This window comes from Vespa crabro, chromosome 2, assembly GCF_910589235.1.
Source record: "Vespa crabro chromosome 2, iyVesCrab1.2, whole genome shotgun sequence".
In the NCBI taxonomy this organism is placed as follows: Eukaryota; Metazoa; Arthropoda; class Insecta; order Hymenoptera; family Vespidae; genus Vespa; species Vespa crabro.
Window position 1 is genome coordinate 14,615,714 of NC_060956.1, and position 20,285 is coordinate 14,635,998.

Below are 20,285 nucleotides of genomic sequence, written 5' to 3' on the forward strand. Positions count from 1 at the left end.
CATACAACATTATGCAACATTGACAACATATAATACAACTTTATATGTAACTTATATGCAAAGTTGCAAAGTAGTAAAACAATTAATATGTTATGTGCTTAAAGTCGTAAGTATATGTAATGTTCGATGTACAACTTTACGATATATATATAATTTTTTTTATACATATTTATATATTATATACATATTTTTTTGTTCAAGTTTTATATACAACAATATACGACAATAATATTACATATAATATTACATGTATACATACCTATAATTAGGTTTATACTTATAATATAAAATTTTTGTACGTACATACAATATTACCCACATACACCCGAATGGAATATCTAATTCTTCCAACATTTTTTCTTTTTTATTTTTTTCTTCACCCGAATCGTAAGATTAGAGTCCTCTTCTTTTAACCATAACGTAAATGCACAATTCCTAGGATAAATCTAGGATTTTCCATGTAAGGTATGTAAGACTAGTACGAGCCGTTACGTACAAAGACGCGTCCGTGAATAAGAAAAATAATCGCGTCCTGAATTTCCACCTTTTCAGCATGATTTCTTTATACAATACGATCGACTTAACGTCATCGACCCAACCTTCTTCCGAATGACGAAGCAAAGAGTAAAAAACTATGTCCTTATATCTTTGTTTTCTCTATTCTCCTTTATTCTTTTTTGCGGATAAAATTCTCATGAGATTTATTAGAATTAAAAAGGAATTGTTAAGTCCATGCGATATTTACTCTGTGTTTAGAAATCTATTTTTTTTTGTTCTATATCTAAAAGAAAAACTTATAATATATACTTGACAAACATTAATCTTTAGATATAAATCAATAATTAATTTCATAATAAAAAAAAAAAAAAAAAAAAAAAATAGAAAACAGAAAACGAAACAAAACTAAAAAAAAATATACTCACACACGTAAATACCTATGTGGTTTCAGTTACATGATGTTACACATGTTAACTTAAAAATTTCTAGTACAATTAGGTAAACATATGTCACCGATTGTTCTTACAAACAAGAAGATTATAGATAATATCAATGGTTATTGATATTTTTGAGTAAACTAAGGTGCAATTCCTTCGATAACTCGAAACAATAAAAATAGTGTTAGGAGAAAGGAATGTGATTTATAAGGAATAGAATGTCTTTTCTGAAGAGTAGATAACCGCTTTAAATCGTTCCCATTTCGTTTTTCCGACAATTGCCGTATTTATCCTGGCCATTTTGCTCTCGAAGATAGCGGCATGATACTGATAACCTTGATGGATTGCTCAGAACGTTGAAACGTTGAATAGTAATCGTCGATTTATGTTTTTATCATATGCGCAATAGCAAAACTAATTTTACGAATATGTCGATTACGTATCATAATTGTTAATTAATAAATAATTCGAAATAAGATAGAACATTTTTCTCTCCTTCTCTCTCTCTCTTTTTTTCTCTCTTCTTCATCGAATGTTTTAAAATAGAACAACAAAGTAATCCAGTCCACTAGACATCTTTCATGGTCATCTTTTTCAAGGTCACACCTTTCGTAACCTTTAATCGTATAATCTTATGTATACTTAAACGTTATACACGTAAATATTCATTACGTATAAAATACTTTGTAGTACCGAAATTTTAATTATGAAATGCAACGTGTATAAGATCAGAGTATTATTCTCTTATCATCCTTAATTCGCACTTAACGACCTCGAAATAATTTATATTGTCACGTATGACGCGCCATTGTCTTCTTTTTTATTTTTCTGGTCATCGTAAAAGAAAAAAAAGAAGAAAAAAAAAAGAAAATTGTCAAATGCAGTTAAGGAAAATTTCTTAGAAAAATGACGTTCACAAAGAAAAATTTTGTTACTTTATGTCACGTATATAAAAACTTTTGTTAGATAGTATTATGTAAATAAATTAATTCCTGAGTGAAATAAATCAGCTAAATATAAAATAAGTTATATGATGAGTACTATAAATTAAAGGAATCATATATTTATATTTATATTATTTTATTTGTTATATTTTATTATATTTTATATTTAAGGAAAAAGAACGTACTCGGCCGAAAGCTATATATATAGACACAAAGATACACATAAAAGATGACCATTAATGTATATGTATCATATTTATTCTATTTAATTATATGATTATTTGTAACATTTTATTTATATTATATTATATTTTAAAAGAAACGTACGATAAGAAAAAGCCATTTGAGATATAATATCGCATAATCTATGCAATTTGATAAAACTAGACAAGTATAAAGGCTAACTTAGATAATAGAACGAATAATATCACGAACAAAGACGAATACCTGTGACAGATAACGCAAATGCCCGTAAAACATGCTAAAATGAGATGATAAGAATAAAGCGCTAGATGCTGCGAGAGATCATTACAAGGTATAATAAGTCTCTGTGTTAGGGTATTAGTAAGCAAACAAAAAAGGAATCACGTGAAACGTAAAACATACAGAAAAGGATTAACAAGTATTATTGTGTGATATATGTGTACAAGTATAAACCATAGAAGAATAGTGCAAAACATCTACGTAGAGAAACATAGAACGTAAAATTAGACGTGCGTTTACTTGCGTCATTGTAAATATTGATGAAAAATAAATATGCCGGAAAATGTTTTGTGAATTAGATTAAAATTTTAACGGCGGAGGCGAAAAAAAGAAAAATAAAGAAAAGGAAGAAAAAAAAACACAATTACTAATGCGAGTCTAACAAAAATGACAACACGGCGCAAGGTTAGTGTATACTTTTTCGTCTAACACGCGTTTGTGTTAATTTTATAATACATATTCTACGTTATGAAATAGTTCAGCAATGTAAGTTGTTCTTTTTCTTGTAATTTACTTATCGAAAATAGCATTGATCGTTTTTACTTCCATTTTAATATATCTATCATGGTAATGAGATTAAATGCGCGTGTTTGAAAAATATTTACATTTTCTTTTTTGTATGAGCATCCGTGTATATTTGTATGTGTTTTCCGAAAGAAAAAAAATTTGTAGCGAAGAATAATGTCGAAGAATGGTGACATCACCCTTACTATGCAATTTTGGATCCCGCATGAAAATTCGTAATACATATACATATATATATATATATGTGTGTGTGTGTGTGTGTATATTATACTTGTATGTACTGTTACGTATATATACGTATATATACGTATATATACATATATATACATACATATATATGTATATATATACATATATATACATACATATATATGTATATATATACATATATATATATATATATACATAACATTACATACACGTATAATTGCGAAAGTCAAACATATATAACGTACATACTTTACCATGGACATGCTTGTCTACGTTCACTCGTTATTATTCGAATGAGTGGAATAGTATCGGGAGCGATTAGTCAACTACGTCAAACACATTTTTCAAAACTCTCAACAAGATTATATTCTTTACTTCAATTGCTTTGATGTACATAAGTGTCAAAGGAAAATAAATAAAAGGATGAAAAAATAACAAATAAATAAAAAAAGAAAAAAAAAAATAAATAAATAACGTCATTAATATCAAGATAAGGATACTTTGATATATCAAAATAATAATAAATCAATGAAAAATCATCGTAACTAATTATAATCAGGAAGAAGGTATCTATACAAGATGAGACATCTCTCCCGGAGATGCAATCTCAAACGACGATCAACATATCGGATTACGTAGAGATAGATGTGCGTAATATAAAAAATATTAAAAGATGAAACTTGAGAATCTCATATTCGTATTGCTTCTTTTTTAATCGTTAATCGTAAAATTTCATAATAGAAGATAGAACAACTTTTATAACGCTCAAGAGAAAGAGAGAGAGAGAGAGAGAGAGAAAGAGAGAGATAAAGATAGGAAAATGTCGAAAAATTTGACAGAAGATATAAATCATTTGAGAGATATACAAAGATACATAATTGGTCCTTCGAGCAATACGATAAGTACGTAGAATGGTGTGTATGACTCGTTATGTTCATTCGAGAACGTTAATTATTGAAAAACCAGTTTCTCGCCTCCGCGCGACGAGAGCGCCAATGGCAATTACGTAAATACATAGTTTCGTGTTTTAATTAAAATATAAGAACTCTTTAGGACCTAAAGGATATATATATATATATATATATATATATGTATTATCTTAAAAATCTAATCTTTTTTAAGACTTTTTAATTTTTTAACTTTTACCCATTTAGGAACTTTTGGCTCATCCTGTATATATCTAAATAAGTATATATATATATGTATATTATTTATAGGATGTCTATCCTATATGTATACGTTTAAAATCATGGATCTCTCAAATTTAACTAATCAATCACGTCTTCATTTTTTCATGATGTTATGTGATATTTATATTTATTAGTTATCTCTCGCCAGATTCGAAAAGAGATCATGGTAGGGAGAGTGTAGGTCAAAAGTCGTAACCTTAACCGATTTAATACCAACCACTTTCAAGTTTATCAAATATTAAAAGTCGGATTCAAACGAGAGGACAAAAAATAACCTGTTAAGAGAGAACGATCGATTGAATTTGTCGATTTCTCTTTAGAAGATATTATAACTTTTATGTAATATACCATGTTGTTTCTTTATATTTCTCTTTTTATATCACTTCACGTAGGCTTACAGAAAGTTTTACTGTAATAAAATATTCGATTTATCTGTTACATTTTATTAGAATCTTTAATAGGGTGGACCAAAAGTTACTGAATGATTTTAAAAATCGATTATTCTTTTTCTAGACTTCTCAAGTTAATTTTTCTTTCGTATTGTAAAACTACAAGGCTAGAAACTTTTCTATAATCTGTAGAAAAAAAATTTATCAAAAAAATCTCGACAAAGGATAATTGGTTTTTTTTTTATTAAATCGTCTAGGAACTATAGGCTTGGTTTTTTTTTTTTGTAATACAAAATTCAAGCTATATATCATATTGTAGTTGTTTTTTTCTCTTTTTATCACATTTTTCTTTTTTCATACATTTCTAAAAGCTTTTATTGCAATAAGATGTGTATGTATTCGATTTATTTATCCATTACACTTATTAGAAGATATTCTCTCTTTTTTTTTAATAAATAAAATACATAAAAATCAGTTTGTAGAAATGATCGAATGATTTGTTCGAACGTTTTCTTGAGTCTTCGAAGAATAAGTAATAACGTAACGTTACGATGTTCGCTGAAAACTAACGTCAACAACGGATGATTAAAAAAAAAGAACTTTTCCTCTTCGTCTTATCACCTTGGCTGTATATTATTTTTGTTCTTTCTACTGAAATTGCAAATAAACGAGAGATCGTTTATTTGCATATAATGATACAAGCACGAAGTTGGCTAAAACCGGGTAGCATTTTAAAATCGCAAAGAAAAAACAAAAAAATGAAATATAAAAAGACTACCTCTTTTTTGCCGATTTATATCTATTCGCATAAATATCACTAGCAATAATCGGAGACATATTCAGCGAACTACTCGTTGAGTCATAATAGCTTTGATATGTTCGTGAAACTGAATATTTATGACGGAAAAATACGAGATGAAAAGAAAAATAATGTCGAACGATACGATAAACTAGTTTTTCCAATACTATAATTTTTTATTTCAATAGTACTTCGAGGTCATCTCGTTGGATAGGTCATTGAATGTCTTATCAAAAGGTATATATAAAATAAAAACTCCGAAAAAGCTTATATCTAATTAAGAAAGAAAAAAAGAATCTAAGAAAGAAAAAAAGAGAGAAATTTTTAAATAAATAATTTAATCCTCGAGTACTCAATTTTGTTTCGTTTCTACAAAAGAATAATATTATGTAAAAATTATATTATATAATTTAATACAAAAAGGGAGGAGATCAAAAGCTCCTAGATGAATTTAAAAATTAATTACTCTTCTTCGAGATTTTTTAAACTAATTTTGTCTTCAAATTGTGAAAATACAAATCTAGAAACTTCTTTATAATTTCGAAATTAGTTCAAAGAGTCCAGAAAAAGAATAATTGATTTTTAAAATCACCTAACAATTTTTGATCCATCCTCTATTATTAACATAGTAGTAAAACAATAGTACTATATATACTAATACTAGTACAATATAATAATATTGATATAACAGAGAATACAGCATTAATATATACAGGATGGTCCTAAATGTTCTCTACCATCTCATCATAAAAAGTTCTACCATTGATAGCCGAAATTTGTATTTTAAGCGCATACCTTACCTGATATTTGTAAAAATGTATAAAATAATCATTATTTCAAAGATTTTAGGGTGCTATCTTCTTAAGAAAACAACTTTCGACTTATATTTACGAGAGACTATTTCAAGATTAAATTTCCTATAAAGTCTTGAATTTTGGCTGAAATGTTTTGGGACATTGTATATATGTATATATATACAGGGTAGAAAGATATATGATAGAAAGAGTCATTATAAGTATGTCGAAGATAAAAACCGTCTCTCTATCCCGAAGTTTTTGTAACAGATAAATGAGGTACGATAATTCAAATTATGATTTATGCAGTTTTCACTGCTTCTCTATTCTTAATACAATTATAAGCTATCGTGCATTACTTGAAATAAGTAAATATTTTATTTAATATTATCTAAGAAAAATAATAAATTTTGCGGAGAGAAGAAGAAATAACTTTATGAAACAGCAACACCGTAACGATAATTGGAAATGGCTTAGTCATACTGTAAATATTTTTCCTAAAATTGAAAATAATCATCCTTCCTATCATTAACATAATGTATATAACATATTTAACATTTACTTTGTTCAATTTGACGTTTATTATTTTTCCTAATAATTTCGTTATTTGATTAAATACCATTATGTATATCTTAGATTAGGTCCTTTTCAAGTACTCTATTCTTTCCTTAGATCTAAATTCGTTTCTTTATGTTTTGTATAATTACAGTATCTACCAATAGAGTATCTATTAATACTAATAATATGTTTGTATGTACTATTATAATTATAATGTACTATATTCTATAAGTATTACATATGTATATATAAAATAACATATAAAAAAGAAAATTATATATATATATATATATATATATGCATACAAAAAAAACATAAGATAAAAATTTTGAATATGAAAAAACAATAAAGTTTGTGACGATAAAATATAATCAAACTTATTACATAAAGATATATATAATATATAAGCATGTAACTTCAAACTTATATTGCATTATAGTGAATTAAATAAATCTGATAGAGATATTTTATCGTAAATAAAAAGATAACGAAATGATTAATAATCTAATGTCAATTTCAAATACCTCAAAGATAATTTTCAAATACCTTCAAATACTATCAAAACAAAGGCAAAGTATTAATTGGGAAAGTGTTGAGATGGTCGATTGGTCGAATCATGCGTATCACGTATAAGGTAGTTATTTGGCACAGTGTGCGTACCTACATATTAGTATCCGAGTGAGCTCATTAAGTACGTCCGTACTCATTTGGCAGCATTTCAAGGCACCGTTTTTTAATCGTTGAGAATCACCTGTTAGGATAATTAAAAGAAACTCATTTCGTTATTTGCGCTATTCTATTTTTCTTTATTTCTTTTTTTTAGCTTTTTGTTTTCCTTTGTTTAATTATAATTAAAAGAATAAAAAATAAATAAAAAAAAGAAGAAAAGAATCATCAAACGCGCAAGTAGTCAATCGTATCACGATAATAAAATAAAACGAATAAATAATGTAATGATTCCTATTTTATCGCATCGAGATAATGATTATTAGTTATTAATATTTAAAAAAAAAATATATATATATAGAAAAAAACAATAGAAAGTAACTAACGTATAATAGCATATAAGTGATCGTAAAACACAAAGAGTTTTATTGCAAGGTTTTATTGGAAAGAGAAATAATCACTATAATTATAATGATTATATATGAAAAAGAATAAAAATAAAATAAATTAAAAATTCAAATAAGAAAAAGTAAAATGTACAGCTCAAAAGTCATATAAATTAATATCATTATTAATCGGTCATTGATAAAATATAAGTAAGAAGAAATGATATTATCAGTAGAAAATTATTTGAATTTTACCAGTAGTGATAGTAAAATAGAACAATGTTCCGAGGTTGATCCCCGACGGATATGAAAAAGCACGCATTACTCTCATATCACTTTGCTTCGCGAGCTCATCCTAGCGTTACGAGTTAGGTAACTCTATGGTCGCAGTACTACATAAACTGTATAAAATCGAAACTCGTTAGATTTGTCTAACTTTACTACTCGACTATATATGTCTATTAAATAGTATATCATGTACATACTTGATGCTACTAAATTATATCTGAATATGAAATTATATCTGAATTGTGCCTTTATTCCATTTATTCCTTATTTTTTTTTCTTTTTTTCTTCTTTTTTCTTTACAAAAATTTTGTACGAATCTATTCTACTCCTTTTTTTTCTCGTAACGAAAAATATAAAACGTGCTTCGTAAAGAAGAAATTATTTTATTTATAATACTTTTTATGAACCATTATTTGTTATCTCGAAAAGTCATTGAAATTGATTAAAATCAAAAGGATAACGTTAACAAACGTTCGTGTAATTTATTAAATATTAAATATCAATAGTGTCGCTATAATATTTTTAATGGTATAGGGAAACATTTAACATTTATTGAAAAGGATGAAAAAGAAGAAAGAAAACGAATTTATTGCAAATTATGAATAAACTTATGTATATATATATTATATATATATTATGTATTATGTAGTATACATGTATATGTTTATACATAGTATATATATACACACACATACACACACACGCCCGCACGCGCACACACATGTATATATGTTCAGTGGTTCAAGATGCAAAGAACGAAGAGTATGGATCTCAAATACGATGGATTTTGCCTGATCATCATGCATCATCATTGACCAATGTTCGAGAACTTTAAAGTACGTAGTAAGAATCTGTCTTTGTAAAAACATCAATTATATCGATAATAATCCGTCTCTACGGCGTCACGAGATTCCGATTATACGTAATTCACGCGAAACGGATTTTCTTGCAACACGTAATTGGAATTGTAACTATGAAAGGAAAAGAAATCCTAAATATAGAAATACAAATATTTATCTTGAGAACTAACGCGTAATTTCTTTTTCTTTTTTTTTACGTTTCCAAGTTGAAGAATGTTGTGCAAAAAATTAGATTAACTTTTTTCTTGTCATTTATCGTTCGAAAAATGTGACAGATACAAGCGAAAAAAATTTATCTACAAAAAATTTTGTTTTTATATAACAATTATATTAAATAAAACAAGTAAATTTTACACAATTTATAAAACGAAAATTTTCCTAAATTATCCATATAATTCATTAGCTAAGATTCAATTCTAAACAAGAATATTGATGAAAAGAAACGCCGACATATAATGAATAAAAAAAATTCTTCATAAAGTGTAAATGTTGACCGTTCTGATCGCCATAGACTTAAAGTTACAAAAATAAAAGACGTCAGTACATAGAGAGATATCATTTGCAGGACTCGTTGACGCGAAGAAGCAAAAATATGAGTTTGTTAGTGCGAATGGAAACACAAAGACGAACGTGGTCCAAAGTCATCTCATTTATTTAATCCGTTCGTAACCGAACACACGTCATCACAGGTGTGAATCATTTAAGCGACTTACCCAACATCATATGTTCATTTGTTCACTTGCATTAATAATATTTGTTATGATATATACATTATAACAAAAGATGTCGAATATATAATGAAAATACAAAGATGAAAAATAAATAATAATAAAAGAAAGAAATATGAAGGAAAATAAAGTAAATTAAAATAAACAAATTAAGGAAAAAAACAATAATAATAATAAATCAAAATACGTGTGTGTGCGCGTGTGTGCCTGTACGACATAAACAATATTTTTTATGATATTATATATAACCAAAAGATGTAAAATAAAATAAAAATTAGAAAAGATGAAAAATAAACAGAAACAAAAAAAAATAGAAAAAGAAAGAAATATCAACAATTAGAGTAAACTTAAATTAAGAAAAAATACTAATCAAAATAATGAATCAAAATTATATATTTTTCCGTCGTCGTTCGAAAAAGATAAGGAGGAAAATTACGATCATTTCAACGAAACTCATTATGCGTCTCTATAATGTGTAACAAGTAAGATTGCTGTTCTGTTATTGTATAACGATTCACTACTACTAATTTACTAAGAGGATGCGCAACAAATAAGCAAAGAGGAGTGTAGTAGGAGTGAGAAATCGTTCTTCGGTTTTAATGAGCACGGTGATAAGGTGTGATTCACGGTCTCTCTGATGATATAATATGAAAAAAAAGTAAGAAAGAATACAAGACGTTAAGAGACATATAATATGTCGCGTAATTAATCGGATCATCGTGCCGGATTTTTAATATCTTCCATCTCTTTTTCTATTCTCGTCTTATGCACAAATTATATCATATCGAACACATCATATTTCTTGTTAATAAATAAATATGTTATTGATTAAAATTTACAACATCCGTTTAATTTTCTTTTTTCTATAAATTTTTTTCAATGAATAATTCAACGATCAAATTTTATAAATGATCCAATTATTGTATTTTTAAATTACTTAAAAATTAATTTGTAATAACATTATTGTAAATAAGTAATATATCACTATATATAAATCAAAATTTGACCTACCAGCTTAATTTCTAAGCTTTAAAAAAAATATATATATATATACAAAATATTAAATATGTGATTAAATAAAAATGTTCGTGCGCTTTCGACACAAATACATAGAAATCTTTCTCTAATAATAGTAAAGTAATATTCTATAGACATATATACCTAATCGACATAATATATTTGTTATATTTTCATCACTATCTATTCTATTCTCTTATCCCATTTTTTATAATGATCTAATCAAACAAATGTAAACGAATCCTAACCAACGATAGTTCGACAAACAATGAAGACTAAACGACTGTCCAAAGAACGATGTTTACCATACTTAAATCATCGACACGTGTTTCAACACCGTTAAGACGTAGAATAAGCCGATCATGAAAAATTCATCATTGTTACCTCTGTCTGTCTATCGTGATCCTGAAAGAGGTACAGTTATCTTAATACCGTCGATGCGAATTCAAGCGTGACCTCTTTTCCAGAGAAAAAACAAAAAGAAAAAAAAAGAAAGAAAAATATAATAAAAATAAGGGGAAAAAGCGTACAACATTGCTTAGCAAGGTTTGATCATACCGGAAGAGAGTTATTCATGTATTTTACTATAATAATAATAATAATAATAATAATAATAATAATAATAATAATAATAATAATAATATCTCTTTAAGTTTAACCGTACGATCGAAAGGTGAAAAAAGGTGAGAATAAAAGAGAGTGGGCGACGGGCTTGAGAAAAATATTTTCCATCCCCGCCATGTTAACACTATTCATCGATCGACGTAGAAAAAGGTAGGAAAAGGCAAAATGCGAAATGCAAAAGGTCATATCCTTCTTATGGCTTTGCTTATGAAAGAAAAGTTCATTTTAAAATTCATTAATCGGCGCTTTATTTTCTTTTTTTTATATATAGAAACTTTATTATCTTTTTAATAACAAAAAGTTATTCAAGGTTATTGTTATTATCAAAAAAATCGATTATTATTCTATTGTTACGAAAAAAAAAACAAAACAATATACTATTCATCTTACGTTTTTCTTTTAAATCGTGTAAATTCTTATCTCACGAATTCCTTTTTTCGCCGAGAACAATAATTTCGAAGTTAATGGCAGCGATAATTTAACGTATCATATTCGACAATGAATTAATATTTGCAGAGCTCGCTTGTATAAATATTCATAAATTTTCTATAACGTAAAGATGAACGTTGTGAAACGTAAATATCTGATATAGATACATTTGTATACACATACAGATATAAATCTATCTAGCTTTTATATGTCAGTGTATACGTACGTAAGTGTGTATATGTGTATATATATACGATATATTATTATATATTATATATATAACATGAATATGTTAAGATTTCAACTGATACTAAAAATAATACCGATATTTAAATTATAATCGTCATTCGAATATTTTTACACTCATATCTAAAAAAAAAAAAGTAATTTTACTCATTAATTGTCAACGACATCGACATCGACATTGAGTATAACACACGTGTATATTATATATGTAATGTCAATGACTATAAAAAAAATCACGATTTAATCATTTTTGAAAGATAGAAATAAAGTAAACAAGTATATATATATATATATATATACATATATATACATATATATATAAAAGTTAAAATATGTATGTGTTTATTAAATAAAGAGTTCTATATCGTTCAAGGTATCAGTACTAAATTCGGTACTAAATATCGACGTCCTACAAAAAATATTATGTGAACTCTTATACCCAATAACTCAAAATTCACTCTCTCTTGGCAATAGCCCGAGTAATTTTTCTGTATAGTAGCTCAATAATTTTCATTAATTTTAAAGGGGAATATTCGTAAAGAAAATTCATTTTTTACATATATTCCCTTAATAGTAAAATAAAAAATTAATAACTATGATTTTTTAAAGAAATAAAAAATATCTGAACGATTTTTAATTTATTGTGAAAATATTTGTTCATAAAAAAAAAGTAAATTTATTATTAAAAAAAGTAAATTTATTATTAAAAAGTAAAATAAAGTAAAATAATTAAGAACTAAAAGTAAACTAACTAGTTTAAGAAAAAAAGAAAATGGGAAATGAACGTGTAAAGTGAAATTTCAACAAGTGAGAATTCGAAGAAAAATATGAATATTTAAAAAAATTATTTCATGAAGATTTAAAAAACAATTTTATTACTTAGTGAAATAAAAGGAATAAACGAAAAGAAAAAGAAAAAAAGATCACAGCTGTTTTTACTTTATCGCCTTAGAGGTCTGAGAGACATTGCAGGGGATTCATGCGAAATTAAAAAGAGAATAATTTAATGAATGTAATCAGTGATAACAGTTAATTATAAAAAATTGTTTTTAATAAATGTTCAAGAAAAAGAAAATTTGATTAACTTAAAACCAATCTTCTCAAAACCCCGAGCAACGTCAACTATTTATCCATAAAACACGCGGTTAGTTTTATACATAAAAATGAATTTTAAGAACGAAATTAAAAAGAATTTATATTAGAGAAGACATAATATATTCATAAAAATGTCTCGTGTCTTTAAATGCGCGCAACGTGTTTCAAATGCTGCGCGCTTCAACGAATCTTAAAAAGTACCCGCGGAATTCTCGTCTAACTCTGAGAACGTTCATATTAGAGGAAATACGACGAAGAAGCCAATCGGTTGTTCAAACTCGTTCGAAGCTAGAGCCTCGTTAAGAAAAAGAAATAGGACGGAGACAGAAAGACAGAAAGAGAGAGATAAAGAGAGAAAAAAGAAATATAGAGAAACAGAGAGAGAGAGAGAAAGAGAGAGAGAGAGAGAGAAAGATGCAGAAAGAGAGAGGGAACGCAAAGCGAAAGAGGGCTAGAAGGAGTAAGAGAGACAGAAAGATAGAGAAAGAGTAGGGAGAAGTTAGAGGCTGAGAGCAAGTTTTACCTACTAGCCGAGTAGTAAACACACTCACCGATCCCTTCGACGACGTAACGATCCTTGGGGTTCATTTCCGCGATTTCCGTCACGCTTACGACGATCCTAACGCTCATCGTTCTTCTTTTTCTTCTTTTTCTTCTTCTTCTTTTCCCTTTCCCTCTCCTTCTTCTTCGTCGTTGACGAAACGACTGAACACGACCGAATGGAACCGACCGGTTCGGTCCACGGTTATTCAGTCTTGCAAGCCGCTAACCTCCACACACCTCCTCTTCTTCTTCTTCCTCTTTTTCTTCTTCTTCCTCTTCTTTCTCTCCTTTAAAAAATTAACACCCGGCCAAACTCTATATTGGAAAAAAGCGTTCGTTTGATAATAAATAAATCATCCACTATTCCTTCGTACTTTGAGAATAATCCCTCAAAGGCTAATGTTGTAAGATATTTTATTCTATAAGGATTGTTTCAATTTTTTTTTTATCCTTCCTCACGATCCTCCGCGAAGCTTAGGCGCCTCGCAGATAAACTTCTACGTCGCGAACGTTTTCTCGTCGACGAATTCGCGTTACGCGGGAGAGGCAAAGGCATGGTCGATTTTTTTAAAAATGTTCGATCAAACTGCGCGATCGATCGTTTACGATGAGAATATTTTTTCGCTTTTCTTTCTACCAAACATACGGTATCCTTTCATTACTGAGCCGAAAGAAAAGAGAGAGAAGTATATATATGTGTGTGTGTGTGCGTGTGTGTATGTATGTGTGTATGTGTGTGTGTGTGTGTATGTGAGACAGGGAAAGAGGTTTATTTCGTTTCAAGAACACTTCTCTCAGTCACCTTCGGCACGGTATCGCGGTAAACTTGCTTTTTTGTGCTGCCTTCCGTACCCAAGTCGAGGTCCTTCGATATTCTCGCGCTCGTAAGCGCGCGCACCTTCTTCCTCTTCTTCTTTTTCTTCTTCTTCTTCACAATTTTACACTTAACAAATATCTTCGTTCAATCGTTACGTTCACTAGAAATGGAAAATATCGTTTTTTTTCTCATTATGAAAAATAAAAGAGACCCTTTGAAATACCGTTAAGGATCGAAAACCGTCATGTCCCTTAATTCTCGATTCTTTCCGGTTTTTATAATATGCGATGCAAGTTAACTATGTATGTATGTATGTATGTATGTATGTATGTATGTATGTATGTATGTATATATATATACATATAAATATGTATGTATATATATGTATGTATGTTTAAACACGTTAGTAAAGTTAAAAATTAAAAGAAGAGCGCAACACTCGCGCGCGCAAAACTTACGTGTGTCGACTAAGACGTGCGACAGGTGTATGTCAGCGGTTACGATCAACAGAAGAGAGAGAGACGTCTAGGAGCCGCCGGGAAGGGAAAGAGAGTGTGTATACAGTGGAAAAGAGTGGGGGAAAACGAAGGTAGTTCCGAGCACACCTGCGACTCGCGTGCGGCCCAGTGTGCGGGCCTTCGACCGGCTCTTTGCGTTCGGATTCTATGTTCTCCTTCCTTCTTCCCTTCCCCCTTCACCTTCGCCATCTCGCGACAAACGGAACAAGGAACAAACGTCACTCGACGTACACTTCCGATTGCAATGCGGCTAATTATGTTTGTCAGTTATTACTTGATTTTCTTTTCCTTTTTTACATTTTTCTTTTTTTACTCTTAATTTGTTAATACTTAGAAACAGATAAATGTCTTGTTAATTTTGATATCAAAAGTCGAAATGATAATTTTGTTGTTAATAAACTAATCCTGTAATTTTTGACAATACGAAATAAATTTTATAAATAGTCTAATCGTTCCCTTATTATTTCTCTCTATTTATAAATATCGAGTAGTTTGTGAATGATTTATGTTCTCTATTTTATTCTATTCTTCGACTGTATACTGTGTTTACTGTACTTCTCAACTTATATTATGTTATACATAATGGATTTGTAATTATAAAAACCATATATACTTATCATAATTCTCTTTATGCAATTGCAGTTGCTATTTATAAGGATTTTTTTAAATGATAAAATTTAATTTAACTCCAAAATAAGAAATTAAAAAGTTATTTATACAGGATTGGATTTAATATTAGAATCGGTTAATGTTACGTCCTCAAACATTACTTCTTTTTCTTTCATATATATATTTATATTCATACACATTTAGCATTGTGTATCCTCAAAATAGGATAAATTTACATTTCAATTATTGTTTATACTCAATTACTATTACCATTTATAAATTATGTTTACTTAATGAACAATACTGTTATATAAAGTAATCTATTATCTTTAGGTAATATTAGATTATACACATTTAATGTATGTACATAAGATGAAGCGTTTAAATGGGAACACCTGAATGCTTAGTTGCGTTTAAATGGGAACACCTGAATGCTCAGAATTACTTTTTTCTAAAAATTTCGTTTATTTATAAACAATACAAAACATTCAGATGTATTCCCCTTTTAATATTCCATCTAATACATTTGGAAATGTATAAACATAGATATATTATTATTTACATTCTCCACGTTTCAATTAAATCTTTTTGTTTCTAAGGAAAGCAACATTTATTATAATATTTAGCGTATTTTATTTTTGAATACCTACTTGCTTATGTATTCACAATTAATTATCCTTTTTCATACGATTCGACGTCATTCTGTATATAATAGAGTCACGACCTGGGTCCATGTCCGCGATTGCAACTGTCATCAAACAAATATATATGTATGTGTGTGTATATATATGTATATATATAAATTTAGTATATATACACATATATAAGTATTATCTATTTTAATATATAATTATTATTATTTATATGTTATACATACTGCAAATAGCAAGAAGAGAGAATACGAAGACTACTCCAAACCATAAAAAGATATTAAATATAACTGGATAATTGTAAGTATAATATTTAGCATGGTTCCATTCATCCTGAAACAAATAAAAATCAATGTTTTATACTTTTTCTTTAGATTGTGTAAAATACATTATAAATAAATCAATAAATATGAATACATACATACATACATACATATATATATATATATGCATGTATATAATATATATATATATATATATTATACATATATATACATATATTCTATATCTATGTAGACTATCATTTATAGAGCATACATGTATCAAAGCATATTATTCTTAAAATAAAATATAGCTATATTTATATTAAAAACAATTTTTTTATACAAAGAATAAAATAAAACAATAATCTAAGAATTTTATTCTCTATTATTCTCATCTTTGTTTAATAACTATTCGTAGTAATAATATTTTATCAAATTCGTTCGTTGATTATTACAACATTGTCCCTATAAAATCATGCATTCAAGCAAATAATGTACAATCTTGCAAACTTCATGCATAAATCACATAATAAAATAGCAAAGCTTATGTAAAACTATTGTAATAAATTTAATAGAATTTTTACATATAAGGAATTGGCTAATCATATTTTATATATAAATGGATGGGTCTACTTAATGATTTTTTGCAACATGTACAAATAATTAATAAATAAAAAAAAAAGGTATATATAACAATATTTTTATACTAAAAAGATTAAATATAAGTTGTATTCCTTAATTTGAACAAATGAAAATGTATATATATGTCTTATGTCACTTTTTTAACTGAAATACTAATTTTTTAAAGTTTGCAGACACAAAATCGTAGAATGCATGTGTATGTGATACCTGTCTTACATTATTTGTGTTAACATTTATTTGATTTTCCGTATTAGTTAATTCTTGATCAGACTTTTCAGTATTTCCACTATTAGTATTGACGTCATTATATTCAGTGGTGCTGCTGATATTAGTATTAATTTTGCTAGCACTATGAATACTAATATTTATGTTTTCTTCTTCGTTTATATTTCTACTTTTGTCCTCTTGATCAGCTGGCTATAATACATGTTTTTTGCTAATGTAAAATTCATGTAATTCAATCTAATGTTAGGAAAATCACAGTAGCTGTATATAGGTAGTTGTTAATTTTAATGCAATTTGTGCTATAAAAACTAAACATTCATTAATAAAAATAACCATTCAAATTCAATTCAAAAGTGTGTTACTGCAGTTAATCAGATTATGAGTGTCTATTGTTATTGACGTTTCTTTACTGTGTATAAATATTGTTCGGTACTGATATAAACTTGTAATGACAACTACTGTGAATATATACAGGATAGACAGACTAACTTTATGATCTTGATTATATTTATTTTATAACACTTTTCTACTTATAAACTTTAACTTTTATTCATAAGATTTTTTAGTAATAATAAAACTAGTAAAAATAATCAAAATCAGAAAATTAGATAGTTTATTCTATATAATATTATAAAGATTACCAAGCAATGCATAATGAATTTATAATAGAAGCACAAAGTTGAGTTTCATTAACTAAATCAATTGTAAAAATTTAATGCAAATAAAATATACGAAGCATTTGTTAAATCTCTATTTTAGGGTCTATTCAATTACTTTCCAATATAAAAAATTGTATAAAAAATTAGTATCCATAAAAGAAAAATGTGTATAACAAAATTTTTATACTTAAAAGGCTAAATATAATAGTATTTTTTTTATTTGAGCAAATGTAAACGTTTATGTCTTATGTCACCTTCTTTAAACTTAAATGCTAATCTTTTAAAGTTTGCAGGCACAAAATCATAGAATGCATGTGTATGTGATACCTGTCCTACACTTTTTGTGTTAGTATTTATTTTATTTTCCATTTTAGCTAAGTCTTGTTCAGACTTTTCAGTACTTCCACTATCAGCATTGGTGTCGCTATATTCAGTGGTACTGCTGACATCACTGTTGATTTCGCTAGTACTATGAATATTAATCTCTATGTTTTCTTCATCACTTATATTTCTGTTTTCTTCTTCTTGGTCAGCTTGCTATAATACATGTTGTTATTAAGCAAAACTAAACATAGAGTAATAATTTAATCCAATTAGAAGAATCACAGTAGTTGTATATATTTAATTGTTAATTTCGGATGTGCTATTCATTATATGTAATAAACACAGGAATTTGTTACTCCAATTGATTAGATTAAAAATACCTGTCATTATTGATCTTTGTTTACTCATGTAGAAACATTATTTTATTGTAACGTAAATTTTCAATGACAACTACTGTGAATATACAGGATAGATTGATTAATTTCATATCTTTGATTATATCTACTGTATATGCAGTAATTGTATTCATGCTAATTATTATTCATTAACAATAACTGTAAATACAACAAAAATAATCAAGATCGTGAAATTAGATACTCATCCTATATAATACTACATAAATTGCTCTTCAGAATTATTCATTGTACTCTTTTTTGTATATAAAAAATCTTGAAATAAGTCATATTAAGTCATATATTGGTAATTACAAAATATATATATATATATATATATATATATATATATATATATATAAAATTATAAGAAATAAAAATTCTATTATCAGACAAATATTAGCACAGAAGAACAAATTTATTAATTATGTAAATTCTGCCAAAGTTTTTTTATGTTTGCTAATTTGTCAATAATTTTTTGATTGCACAATTTTTATTGTTGTTGTCATATTATTTTCAATTTGCATAAATTATAAAACAAAGTAATTTGTTATAATTTTATCGATCTTTATGTAAAATTATCGCAAAAAAAAAACAAATACCTTTGTAAGCAATGTATAAATTGTTTATCATCTTTTATTTGCAGTTGCAGGTGAAAAAGAGTAAGTGGTATGGTTAAGTCACACATGCACGTACACATACATACGCATGTATGTTGTATTTGTGTATAATGTTCAATCATTTGTTAACGTCTGGTATCTTTCATTAATTATAATGTTGTGAAGATTATATTGCATAATTCAATCACATGTTAAATAAAATCATGCATAAGACTATATCTAATTAGATTTTCCCATTTTTGATAAAATATTTCATGCAGCAATTTAATGATACCTTTTTAATAATGTTATTACTATTAAATTCTGTATTACTGGATTCCACCATGGATACTACGTTTTTATGCCTATCATCCTATAAAAGACATATTCGTTAATCAAATATAATGGAAATAATTTGTTAACCCTTATAGTTCATTCCTTTTAACTCTTATCCAAATTGCTTGAATGCAATTAAACATAGCCGGATTTAAACGTAGCTTGTCCTAATTTTATTTCATTATGTTCCTTACATATGTATACACAGTAATAATGGCTATTCTAAACATTTGTTATAAATATCTTATTTTTAAACATTTTGTATGTATTTCTCATACATAATCATAGATGACGCACTATAATAGCTTGTAGATTATATTTTATAAGAGAAAAGACTAACCTGTGCTTCTCTACGTTGCCTATCAGAAGAAATGGAACGAGTATGACGTACTAGACTTGCATCATTTGTAAACGCTGTGATTACAACCTACGTTGGAAAGAAAGTTTTAAATTAAATTGTATTAAGAAAAAAGTAGAAATTTGATATTATAATCAAAATTATTCTACAAACTTTGTCATCATAAGCCTTCGTAAATGCTTCA

At 27.3% G+C, this 20,285-nt stretch overlaps 2 protein-coding genes across 8 annotated transcripts in view; both read right to left on the reverse strand.

Annotated features, from left to right (window-relative positions):
* The window catches only part of LOC124421525, a 67,589-nt gene extending 52,579 nt beyond the window's left edge, over nt 1-15,010 (reverse strand). The window contains exon 1 of one of the 2 annotated variants that reach the window (XM_046956784.1): nt 13,718-15,010. In XM_046956784.1, the coding sequence (XP_046812740.1) occupies nt 13,718-13,796 (79 nt within the window). In that variant the 5' untranslated portion in view covers nt 13,797-15,010. The remainder of the gene's footprint in view (nt 1-13,717) is intronic. The other variant, XM_046956783.1, reaches the window with a different exon arrangement.
* Nucleotides 15,011-15,789: 779 nt separating this feature from the next.
* Nucleotides 15,790-20,285, reverse strand: part of LOC124421521 (ATPase H(+)-transporting accessory protein 2) — a 5,718-nt gene continuing 1,222 nt past the window's right edge. Inside the window, exons 4-10 of one of the 6 annotated variants that reach the window (XM_046956772.1) lie at nt 20,255-20,285; nt 20,084-20,170; nt 19,703-19,780; nt 18,420-18,629; nt 17,416-17,625; nt 16,531-16,636; nt 15,790-16,401 (exon numbers count right to left, since the gene is read on the reverse strand). The exon at nt 20,255-20,285 is cut by the window's right edge and continues 284 nt beyond it. In XM_046956772.1, coding sequence (XP_046812728.1) covers nt 16,322-16,401; nt 16,531-16,636; nt 17,416-17,625; nt 18,420-18,629; nt 19,703-19,780; nt 20,084-20,170; nt 20,255-20,285 — 802 coding nt within the window. In that variant the 3' untranslated portion in view covers nt 15,790-16,321. The remainder of the gene's footprint in view (nt 16,402-16,530; nt 16,637-17,415; nt 17,626-18,419; nt 18,630-19,702; nt 19,781-20,083; nt 20,171-20,254) is intronic. The other 5 variants (XM_046956773.1, XM_046956774.1, XM_046956775.1 and 2 more) reach the window with 5 other exon arrangements.